Here is a 12313-nt window from a genome sequence, read left to right as displayed (position 1 = left end):
CTAACATTGCTATGCTAATTATAATATGCCACAATTACAGGTTCTATTCGATGCGTTTCTATATATTAACTACAAAATGATTTAGTTTATGTGGAGTCAAGTGTTTTTAAGTCAAGGTTTTGTATTTAAGATGCATATTACAAATACAATTAAACCTAGTGTGATGGATGACTAGCTAATGTTTTGATACCAAACTTATATTCTGCTACAAATGTTGATTATGTCAAATTAATTGTGAATCATAGTCACACATCCAAGCAAGAACCAACTTGATCGATCGTTCAAATTCTCAATGTGGGGATAGTATAGTGAATAAACATTCTACAAATCTCAATATTAACATAATATATATCTGATTATGGTATGATGACTTTCTTTTTAAATTTACAAACGATAATGGGAAGAGACATGAAAGAGGGTATGGAGGTTTGTGACAGATCTATACCCATTTATATTTACAAGTGGGCAAGAGTAAGACAACCCACCATTCCCAATTTCCCATATATACCTTTGCTTTCTAGCTATATAAAAGCCAATCCCACAAACCATCTTTCACATAGTTCATCATTACACTTAGAAATCAAAGATAATATTAGTGAGTAAGAGAAATAGAGAGAGACATGGAAGCATACAGAAAGCTTGTTGTTCTTGTGGCATTGCTTTTGGCAGTAGCCATTGGCTCCGACGCCTTGATGGCCAACAGCGACGAGAGTTTTTGCCGCATGACGAAAGAAGGTCTGAATGCATGCGCCCCTTCAGTGAGCGGGGCGAACCCTCCGCCTCCCTCAGCTCTGTGTTGCTCGGCTCTTTCGTACGCGGACTTCGGATGCCTTTGCCTTTTCAAGAAGTACTCAAACTTTCTCAGTGCCTACGGAATCGACCCAAACCTTGCCATGCAGCTTCCTGCCAGATGTAACCTTCGCCAGCCCATCCGTTGCTAGAAGTGCATGCATGTGTTGCATGGAATGATATGTCCATCTGTTTTAGTTTCTCCTTAATTTGTTTTTGTTGGTTGTGGCTAGCTTGTACGCTTCTGTTCAGTTAATTTCTGTAATTGTGTTTTGTTTTCTCAAGCTTTATCTAATCTTTTTTTTCTTTTTTTGGATTATGTGTTCTATAGTTATATTTGTGTTTACGATACAATTCTCCTTGGTAGCTCTTATCAGTTTAAAATGCCTTTGAACGCCTTAAGAAGACATCAAGCTTTTTTAAATGAGTTGTTAGTTTATGTCAGGTGTGTCACTGTTGGTTAATACCAACAGAAATATCGAATGAAGTTATTATTAGATTGTGAACTTGCACCACAAGTAAACTGAACTCCTAATCAAAAGATTGTATTATAGGTGAGGTTAAAATCTACATTAAGTTATTTTCTATGCATTATCCTAAAAAGGATTTTAAATATTTTCTTTGTGTATGCGAAATGATAATCATAAACTAGTTGGATCTTGGTTCAACTCAGTGGTACAATCCTCACATAAATATACTCACGGAATGCATGACAAACTTTATGAAAATTGAAAGACAAAAATGAAATGACATTAGTACTTATTAAATATCCAACAATAAAGTAATAACTCGAAAAGAAATGCGAAATGCAGGAGATCAACCAAATTTTAGACCTATTTGGGCAAGTTCTTGCTAGTAGCTGAAGTGCTTTCGAACAAAGTTTTCTTACAAGAAATTGATACTACAAACAAAGTACAATTGCGAATGTGCTGAATTACAAAAGAAATTTATAAAAGATAGGCTACAGAGCTTTAAGATCTTTTTATGTTGTGAGTTAAGTGTTCTTATCTTGTGCCTTTCTGCTCCCTTTTATATCATTGTCTCACTATCGTTCTTGTTTAATTCATAAACTTGTTTTTTAAGCAAGTTTAATTCATGTCATTGTCACATTATCTTTATCACTTAGATACCGACCCGGCAGTTGTTTTTCGTTTACTTTTTAATTGAAAGATCGTACTTTGAAGTTACACAACGGCAACTCTTGCTTCTCAGATCGCAACAAATCCATCATATAAGCATAAAAAACCTCAAAAACACCCTTAACTAATATCATTCACTTAACTAAGTTGCTTCTTTTAGACACTATCAAGAATCAAAGGGACAAAACAACTGAAATCTAGTGAATGAAAAATAAATTTTTGGGGGTTAATTGCATTGGGGATGGTTAGTGGGTACCTATTTAATTAAACGGAGGGCAACTTAAGTGTAGATATGTGATAATTGTGGTCGTGGTGTTTGTACTTGTGATAGTGATAGAGATGTGATATCCACACATCCCTTTTTACTTCTCACACACCCTTTATTAATTTATGTCATTTGATCTTTTTCAATTCATTCGATCCGACAATCGGGAATTAAAATGATGTGTGAGAAGGTAAAAAAAAGTATGTAGCACACCCCATGGTGATACATGGAGTATCCATGGCCACCCATTGACCATCCCTAATTGACACCCTTTAGGCTATGGCCTTGATCTGCTATTGCGTTCATGTCAGAGTCAAACTTCCCTACCATACCAAAGAAAAAAAGACTTTTATGACACGAGTAAATCATCATCAAGACGTTTCATGCCAATTATATAGCATCATGTGTGATTGGCACAGGACACACAATAGTGGTGCACATGTGGCACACGAAGTTGTTTCCCCTTTAGTGAATCACCTGAGCATCAGGTGTACAAGAAGTAAAAAAGAAGGAAGTCGACAATACAAAATGAGTCCTTCTACCACACATCAATTATGGCCCACATTGCTTTTAGGAATCTTATACTCACATGGCCCAAAATTAGTCTTTCAGCAATGTATGTTATACATTAGTATATTCTAACAATTTTAGACAATTGATAGGCCTAGTTTGTATCACAAGGGATATTCTACATTACAAGAGTAATCTGCATTGCCATTGGCATTGAGATGTCAAAAAACGGGGATATAGAGTTCAGCCGAAACTAGTAATCATTTAAGAGCATCTCCTGCGAAGGAGACAACAAGGCAAATTTACTTTGATTTGACATCAATGACAACACCACTTTTAAATCTTAATGGATGAGGCTACAATGCAATTTGAATTGGCAATTGTTGTGCAATGTGCCCTACCTAATTTTTTATTATTATAAATTTATAAGGGATCTTTTACCCTAATTTATTATGCTAAGAAAAGGGGGGAATTTTAAACTTGTGACGCAGTAGATTGAAGAGAAAGATTCTAACCATCAGGACAATCCATCACTCACGCTTAATTCTTATTAATATACGTTTTAACTGTTTGCGTGCTTCATGGTTTGAGGGATAAAATTTTGGACAAGGCAAAAGTTAAAGGTAAAGTGTCAAATAATCATATCCAATGAGAAGCTCTAAATTAATTGGCTTTTGGTTAAAACTGCTTCTCATTTAGTTGGATTTTGGTTAAACTAAGAATAGTGCTACACTTACCACCTAATTTATAATGGTACCATCTCTAATAGAGGTAGAGTCTGTCACTACATGTGAATCTCATCTCTATTAGAGAGATGGTACAAATGAGGTATAAATATGTAGTAAGAACAACATTTTTGTAAAACTAAAGTTTGTGAGGTCTTTGCAAGTGGTCTTTTACCATAATGGTGGAAATGTGTGAGCCCTTACATGACAGTATGGGTTCGAACCCTGTCGGTGATTCATTTAACTTCTAATCTAACAAAATCCATCGTTTGACAAAAAAAAAAAAAAAAAAGGTTTTGTGAGGTCTTTTTCATTAATTTTCTTAAAAGTTTACAATTGTAATGATATATTCTGGAATTGTATTGGACTCTAATTTGGCGAGCCAGCCCATACCTACTAAAGTAGGATAAACACAGGGTGATTGCCATTGTAAGCCCAATTGCAATTGTCCATAACAGTGAGGCGCATGTAAAGGAAAACAACAAAGTTGGAAGGGCCGAAAGCGTAATGGAAAATTCAACGGAAGCGTTTAGGGTTTCATCTCCCTCGACTATAAAAACACACTTTGGAAGCGGCCAAGTAAACAAAAAAGAAGAAGCCTGGTCACTTCAAAGCTCAAAGCTCCTAATTATCTCTCTTGGTTTTTTCTGCAGATTTTTCGTTTCTTGTTAAATAACGTTGTGGGTTTGGGGTGCCTTCATTAATCCCAGAAAAGGGTAGAAATTGTGTTGTGTTGTGGTCGTGGTTGGTGCCTTCATTAATCCCAGAAAAGCAGAGAAAAGGTGCTTTATCTGATTCATAGGAGGCCAATAGCAAAGTCTGTGGAGGGTTTCGCTGATAAATGCCTGTTTTTAATCATCACACGGCGTTTACTAGTAACTTTCCATACATTTATTTCTTCAATCCAATCCAATCCAATCCCATCCCCATTTTTTTATCTTTGGTTTCTTGTTTCTGTTTATGCCGCTCCATCTGTTGGACAGTGGGTTTTATTTCCGGCATTCGTTTTCCGATAATTCTATTTCAATTAACAAAGAGGACCAAGTTTTCATTAATATTTTTAGAAACTCAAAAAGCCTAGTACGTTTTACAAGTGAACACTTACGAGTAGAAGAGAGGGGTATGTGCACTTAATAAAAATGAGAAAATGAACGAATCAAAAAGCCTAAAAAAAGGAGAAGAAAACGAAATCAAAACTAGTTCCCCCTAGTTGATTCAATTTCTTATTTTTTTGGTATTTGATTACGGATTTTAAGATAAAACTGCATTTTTCAGATTCTTTGCGTGTAAGTAGACTAAAGAAGTAGTTGAATGGCATGATTCCCTTACCCAAATTTTAGTAAACGCCGACGCTGCAGGCGGCATGGCTTAGTTGGTCATTTATGTTTCGTCCTTCGTTTCCTTTTTGTTTGTTTCAAGAAATATTGATCAATTCCATGAAACCTTGTGAAAAATAAAATTATTTGCTGAGAAGGAAATAGAGATGTAAAATTCCAACCAAAATAACTAGATGTTCCAAACTTCCAACCAATAAAAACCCTAATGGACCTAAAAAAGGAATAAAGGCCCAACATAAATTACTTGTTTTTAAAGACCCCGCAGGTATAACCGTCAATGGAGTCAAGTATAACGATTCCGTTATTGTGCAAAAAATATGCCAGACGTGCTCAATTGGAGCGATTCATCATCCCCAAGGGCAAGGATTGTCTACCCTCCTAGTTGTGGTGCCCTTCCATGCCTCCTATTTTATGCGGTCACGGTTAAGCAACGTTAATATTTTATATTTTTATTGTTTTTTGTCTTATTATCTCATTAAAAAATTAATATAAAATATTGACGTGTCTTAACCGTGACCGCACAAAATAGGAGGGCATGGAAGGGCACCACAACTAGGAGGGCAGACAATCCTTGTCCCATCCCCAAACCCAGCATACAACTCTGTTGTACTGCACTCCCCAAGTGTGCTTATTCCTCTCTACTTCCTTACCATGGCAAGTCTATGTGAAATAACTTCGATGAGAAAGAAAAAGGGAACTTTAACGAAAAGCACCCGTTACTGTTCACTTTAACGAAAAACCACATTTTTACACTAAAAAGTCAATCCTGGTACTATTCACTTTACCCTTTATTTTGTCCTTATCATTAAAACTCAAAGTTTTCAAACCCTTTTCATTAGTTTTCCGAAAGAAAAAAAGTGTTAAAATGATCCTCCTGGCCCAACCATATACACTCTAAAACCTTCTCCAACCTTGGGCTAAAATTCAAATTTCCACTTCTATTCCCCTCAAAACTCAACCCAACCCAATGCTAAAATGTGGTATAAAACCTAAAACTCAAATAGAAACCAAATTTAGCCTAGGATTAGTGGGGCTGATCCATCATATATGTATATCTTATTTAATTTTATATTTATAAATACATTGAATCCAACAGTTAAAATCTAATTTAATGAAATTCAACGGTAAAAAAAAAATAAAAAATTTAACGGTCCAAATTTAAATCTAACGACTAAAATAATTAAAAAAAAAAATCTTTCATTTGTTTCATATTTTTCATAGTAGAGCTTCTTGGTGTCGGTTAGTGATTTTTCAGCATTTGTCAGAATCTAAATATTTTTAGTTTAAAATGTTCATAAAATTAAATTAAGATAGTCTACACAATTTTTTATTTTCAAAAAGTTACTTCTAAGAAAAAAAATTAATCTAAATTCATTCTTTAATAGCCTGGGACTAAAATTTTAGACTAGGAGGATTGGAGTAGAAAATCTGTTTCTGGATTAAAACCTAAATTTTCAGGGCTAAAAATTTTAGGTTTTCGGCCAAGGGTTAGAAATGGTCTAAGAGAATCAAAATTATTTCAGTTGCTATTCTTTGTAAATGTATAAATAAATGCCCTCTTCTAATGGTAAATATAAGATGCTCTTTCAAACCAAGGTGTAATCCAAAGGGATATGATTGTACGGATGATGTTTAACATGCACAACCTCCGGACGGCATCTTCTTCTTCAACCACTTAACAATATGGTATGCATTTATAAAGTCTGCGTAATCAAAATTTCCGTTCCTAATCAGCTCTTAGTCACCGCATTACATCTTCCCCTACAATTGTTCTACATCTACTTGTTGTATAGGTGGACGACTGTGAAGACGAAGAAACCTGTCATCTGCATCACAATACCAAGATAATGTTATCAAAACAGTTTCAAGCTAATGTAAAAATAGCTTATGGCACCAATAAATGAGAATCTCGGGCTTATTTCCCATGTCCGGGGAACTTCAAACATACATAGTTCATAGAGTTAAGCTTTAGCTCAATGTAACTTGAAATAGGGCAGCTAACACCACTGACATGGCCATGAAAGTTGAGATGCTCCTCGGGCAATTAAACCGCCGTTGGACAAGATGACAGATCAAAAATCTTTGTATAAGTAAATATAAGAAAATGAAGGGCAGTTGGGATGGCAAGGGATCCTGTCTAAAACGCTCATTCTGTGTAGCTGCTGGTATCTTTCGAATTCATTGTGTGTTTGTGTGTGTGTGTGTGTGAATGAGTGTATAATGTAACAGAGACCAATTCAAGAGAACAAAAGAGAGTTACCATTGAAAATGCTGCTCCGTAATAGGGATAAGCTGCTGGTATAAATCTTTCGTATTCATTGTGTCTAAATGGTCGAACAGGGATCTGCAATTCAATATCCAAATTTCCATTGAGGCAGTGGATAAAGGAACATTACATTAAAAAAGAAAACCTGACTCACTCATACAAAGCAAGAATTAAAACAAATCAATAAAATAGCACATTTGGTCACAGTACAAGGTTTTGGTACTTAAGGAGAATATTCATTACTCGAAGTTGAAGCGTGCGCCATTCCAGGTGCAAAACATAAGTGGGATGGTTGTTCAAAGGTAGATACAAGAATTATTGTCTTTCATTTTTAATCAACATTCAATAAGAAACAGCAGTAAAATGAAATTTAACGCATTCTGCAGTTGGGTATTTTTAATTGTAATGAATCGAATTTTATTAATGTAACCACAGATTTTCAATCAATAATGAAGCTTCAATACTATATTACAGAGGTACAAATTTATCAAGTCCATGATGACATCCATTTCGCACAAGCACAAAATGCATACAAAACTTTGTTGGTTTAATTGAAAGATCTTCTCTTAACAAGTTATAGATGCACCAACACCATTTATAGAAATATTTATTACCTGCTTTGAGAGAGACAAACTTGTGTAGCCAAGCCTCTGGTACTCAACCTTGAACTGGAAAACCCCATAAACATCTGGAACCTTAAAGTCTGTAAAGTAACGACCCTGCAATACAAAAGAATATTAAGCAAGGATGTTTACGAAAAATCTGCAGTGAATAACATGTGTTACCTTCTGATCAGTTGACAAGGTTTTCAGAACATAGGGACTCATCATGTAAAACTGCACTTGGACATCATCAGCAACATATGGTTCCCATCGTTGTCCATGCCATTCATAAATCTCGACCGAATATTGCTTCAATTGTAATTTCAATGTCAGATGCCAAAACCTTTAGGTTTTTTACTCTTTTTTATTGACACTGTAAGTAAATAAAATTACCAGGTCATCGTTGATCCTGTACATTGCAGGTTCATCTGCTTCCCCAACTCTGTTGTGTTTTACATTCACAGCCTACAGGACAAAACATGATTAACAAGGTGAGAATTTAAGAAACCCAAAAAGCTGATTACAGACATAGCTATAGTGAAACAATTAGCTGAGTTAAACCAGCCACCACCACTTCTCTTTTTACTTTTCTCCTTTTCTTTTCTTTATTTTGTTCAGGCCTCGTTAAACAAACAATATTCTGACAACAAAAAACTAATTTTTGCCTCACCTTGAGATGACTTCTTTCATGGAAGACCCATTTGCTAATTTCAGTCAGAAACTGCTCATTTGACGATTTCTCATGTCTGTTATAAAAAAAAAGTTTCTCATAAATTTCTTCTTTCAAACCGAAAAGTATTCTGTGTCATTAAGAGATATCTTCGACAAACTCATTCAAAAATGCATATTTTATTCGTGAGTAGTCATTTTGTACAGCTACATTACGAAAATAAATATCTTATGAACTGCTAGTGTAAACACTTTACGTCTCCAAGATGCATATTTCCATTGATGTCTACATGTCTAGCCTAATCTCTGCATCAATCATAGCTAATCATTAAGTTGTAAAGCACATCCCTGCCTCAAAACAGGCGCCATAGCCTATAACCTTTTATTAGTTTTTAAACAATCAACAACTGAATTTCATCATATACAATATATCAGTTAACGTGGGCACTAAAAGCTACAACCAGACCACTTCACAATATGTGACATATAGCTAAAAGTTAATTCCCAACAGGCAAGCTGTATCTCCACTAATAAGATAATTTATCCTCTTCGATTATGTAAGTTCATAGTTTATATGGCAGTTAGAAATGGAGATGTCCTTAAATATCAATGTAACACGTATGGCAAGGAAATCAAATTACAAGTCACAGCATCACTCACTTCTTTGAGCTCCCAGCCTTCTGCACCTTAGATCTGAAAAACCTGTAAACAAAACCAAATCCTGTCAATGGAAACGTTCAAAAGAATAAGAGAACGTAATTTATCCGGAAATTATCACATACCTGTCGCTGAACAAACTCAATGAACCAGAGATCAAAACCCGAGCATTGTTTCTTGCCTGTGCAATAAACACAAGAAAACCTTTAAAGAAAATACAATGTGTAAAATAGACGCATTCACATTCATACGCTAAAAAGCATCAAAGAAACTGTATTTCATTTACAGACCAGTGCACCCAGAGAACTCACTACTTAGTATTATTTATGACTGCAAACATCTGGAACCAGACAATAGGGAGCTATATCATCAAACATTAAGGTCCATTTCCAAAGGTGTGGCAGGATTTAGAGACGCCGCCCCAATAGGCAAAAGAGGACGAAAAAAATAATATGAAATGTAATGGTAAAAAAGGTAGGATGCTGCAGAACAGTTCTCTGTTAGTAGATATGTTATTGCAATTAGTCCAATGTTTCCTCCCAAAAAAATTAAAGAATAGAGAGACAGAGAAAGAGCGAGGTATTCCTATGCTTAACAAGAAGACAATATGAAGCCAACAGACAGCTGCAAACTAATACGACCTACAATATCATTTCCTTATCATGGACCAGATAGGCATGACGTTTCCAATTAAAGCATGAACAAACACATAAACAAAGGAAACCATGTATGTATTTCAAAATATACACACGGCAATGAAGTAAAAGAAGCGCAGACAACAGGCTAAGAAAATTTAACATACCTGCACAACTGAAACTAAAGATATAGCAGATCCAGTGAGAGATGGAGGATTTGACAGCTTGCTTTTGGGGTTAGCAGAATATGCTGAAGGTGAAGCTGAGAGAACTTTCAAAACCTAAATGTTCATAAATTGACATTAAAGAGGGTAATAACAATTTTTAAAGAAAAATGAATGAACAATCACAGTTGAATAACTTTAATTGGCACAAAGGCTGATTCTCTTGTTTGTTGCAGCGCATTGAATATGGATAACTGGAAATTCTTACCAGGCTATTTTCAGAGTTTACTGCATGGCCAATCCCTTGGAAAAGTACAGGAGCCTGTGGCAGAACCACCAATGGAAACAATATCAGAGACGAAGACAACAATTACCATCACCATTTAGCAGTAGTGTGCATTGAACTGTCTCTAAGTGCATCCGTTGATAATTCTACGATTATATATTCTCAAAATACTTTGCTTAAGCTACTACTGGATACAAGGACATAAAAAATGAATGGCTCAAGGAAAAATGTGACAACATGTGGCTTGACCAGTACCCATATTACTTAATTGAAGATACAATGTACGATTTAGTAAACTGGACCACAAATATTATCAGAATAGAACTTGCCTCAATTTTCTCGCTACCCAAAATTACATCAGACTTGATGAAATCATCACTAGCAATCACTGTATGATCTCCTTCAGTGTCTGACACTGCATAGCTTGTGTGATCTATGACCATAGCAGCAGGATCCTGTATCCATAATAAATAATTTACCCAAACACATCAATTCCATAACCATGCTCCAAACGCTGGATGAAAAGGTAAGACCTATATAAACTTGTAAGAATTCAAGGTAAAGATAAGAATATTGGGTATCAATAAGCCCTGTAGAATACTGTATGAGATGAAAGGAGCAGAAGAACATATATCCAGAACACAGCTATTCAAACAGAGGCTGCCAAAATGCTTTCTATGAATTCATAATTCCAGGAAAGGAATACAAACCCGAGGATTTTAAGATTTTTTTTCTTTGTAAAAATGGAAAATATGCTCCTTGGATTGTATAAGCAGACAAAAGAATGATTTTTTCCAACCTCGCAGTCACATCAGTGTAGTACATGACAGTGGTTTTTGATTATGTGTACTTAATCATAGGAGGTAGTAACTGGGAAGATGCCCAAATAAACCTCTACAAAGATCATTCATAAAGAGCTCAAAGGTAGTGACGGTTCATAACACGATATGATGACCCTGCCATTGTTAAGAACGCATTTTAATCTCTTCTACACCCTTTCCGTTTAAATTTTATTCGAATTGGCTACATTCATAAGGACATGCACCTTAGTGATTATGCTTGTTTCTGTTATCCTCAAACAAATTGGACAATCAATTCTTCAAAGAAAAGTATTTTCTTCGGGTGGTAGAGGATATCATGAAGCAATGCATGCATATTGGACATAATTCAATTTAGAGGAAATTCTGACAAGCTTGAAAACATATAATCAATACAGCAACCAGTGAAAATGCTTCGATGCTTGAACCAACCTCGTCGAAATCAACTCCGCACTCAACCGCGATTTGCCGGATCAAATCAGATGCATTGGTATCAGCTGCAATGATCAAATCATGACCGCTATCCACGAAATCCAGTATAGCAGCCAGGTCAATGGATCCTCCAAAACCTATAATACACGACAAACACAAATTCTGAATAAATTGATCCTCCATTTCAACCGATCAAAAGCTCCCAAATTCCACAACTTTCCCCAAAATCACAAAACACAAACAATCACAAAATTCAACTGAGAGACTTACGATCGACGGAAGGAGAAAAGAGGATCAAGGCGTCGTAGCTGTAGAGGCCGTATCGCTGCAAGGAGATCTTGGGATCATCGGCGAGCTTGAAATCGAGCTCGAAGCCTCGAGACTGGAGGGACTTGAAGAACAAGGAGTGGGAGGATTTGACGGCGAGGTCGTCGAGCAGGACGAGGACGCGGCGGTCGGTGGGGTGGTCCGGCGAGAAGGAGTGGGCAAGAAATGGGAGGGTTAGGGTTAGGAAGGCAAGGACGCCGAGGAGCTTCGACATGGTTGGTTGGGTTTGGGGAGGGACTGCGGAGAAGAAATGCGAGCAACTCTCTCAGATCGCAAAACTAGTGCGAGACTGTAAGTGTGGAGGAGGTGTTGACTGGCTTTTCTTAATTTCGTTCAAAATATTCTTTGTTTTTCCTACACTAGCAAAAAATAATTTCACATGTTCACCCTATATTATATTTAAATCAACTTTTTTCCTTAGACTGGCAATTTTTTTTAGAATAATACTTGTGTCTATGTCCACATATTCCACCATTTATGAATAATTTTTGTCGTATAAATTTCTTAATCAGAAGATTTAAACAAACATGTTCAATTTCTTAATTTTCGTTTCAAGACCATTCCTAAAAAAAAATGACGTGCATTTTCCTCTTAAGAGATGCAATTATTCTTTCTCTTTATAAGGGTTTAAAAATAAAAGAATATTAATGTAGATATTATCTTTTGTTAAAAAAAAAAGGAAATATTAAAGG

The 12313-nt window shown here is 35.8% G+C and overlaps 1 protein-coding gene and 1 non-coding gene across 2 annotated transcripts; one reads left to right on the top strand and one right to left on the bottom strand.

Annotated features, from left to right (window-relative positions):
* Positions 1-4188: 4188 nt before the first annotated feature.
* On the top strand, positions 4189-4321 carry LOC114819371 (small nucleolar RNA snoR83). Its single transcript, XR_003766427.1, has one exon. It is a non-coding gene; the product is annotated as a small nucleolar RNA snoR83 (small nucleolar RNA).
* Positions 4322-6349: 2028 nt separating this feature from the next.
* Positions 6350-12027, bottom strand: LOC103413622 (dolichyl-diphosphooligosaccharide--protein glycosyltransferase 48 kDa subunit-like). Its single transcript, XM_008352078.4, has 13 exons — positions 11565-12027; positions 11295-11431; positions 10374-10499; positions 10027-10080; positions 9762-9875; positions 9085-9140; positions 8963-9004; positions 8304-8379; positions 8027-8098; positions 7817-7942; positions 7646-7750; positions 7026-7109; positions 6350-6591 (listed from the first exon to the last, which is right to left on the bottom strand). Exons 1-13 carry the CDS (start codon positions 11833-11835, stop codon positions 6544-6546), a joined length of 1311 nt encoding a protein of 436 aa, XP_008350300.1. The 5' UTR covers positions 11836-12027; the 3' UTR covers positions 6350-6543.
* Between the last annotated feature and the right edge of the window lie 286 nt (positions 12028-12313).

Source organism: Malus domestica, chromosome 10 (assembly GCF_042453785.1).
Source record: "Malus domestica chromosome 10, GDT2T_hap1".
Taxonomy (NCBI): domain Eukaryota; kingdom Viridiplantae; phylum Streptophyta; class Magnoliopsida; order Rosales; family Rosaceae; genus Malus; species Malus domestica.
Note: the sequence above shows the minus strand (reverse complement) of the source record. Positions and strands in the feature narration are given on the sequence as shown.

Coding starts and splice junctions, on each gene's coding strand:
- LOC103413622 (XM_008352078.4), bottom strand. CDS start 11,835: ATGTCGAAGCTCCTCGGCGTCCTTGCCTTCCTAACCCTAACCCTCCCA. Junction 11,432..11,564: donor CTTTTCTCCTTCCGTCGATC/GTAAGTCTCTCA, acceptor CGTGTATTATAG/GTTTTGGAGGATCCATTGAC. Junction 6,592..7,025: donor ACGGAGCAGCATTTTCAATG/GTAACTCTCTTT, acceptor ATTGTGATGCAG/ATGACAGGTTTCTTCGTCTT.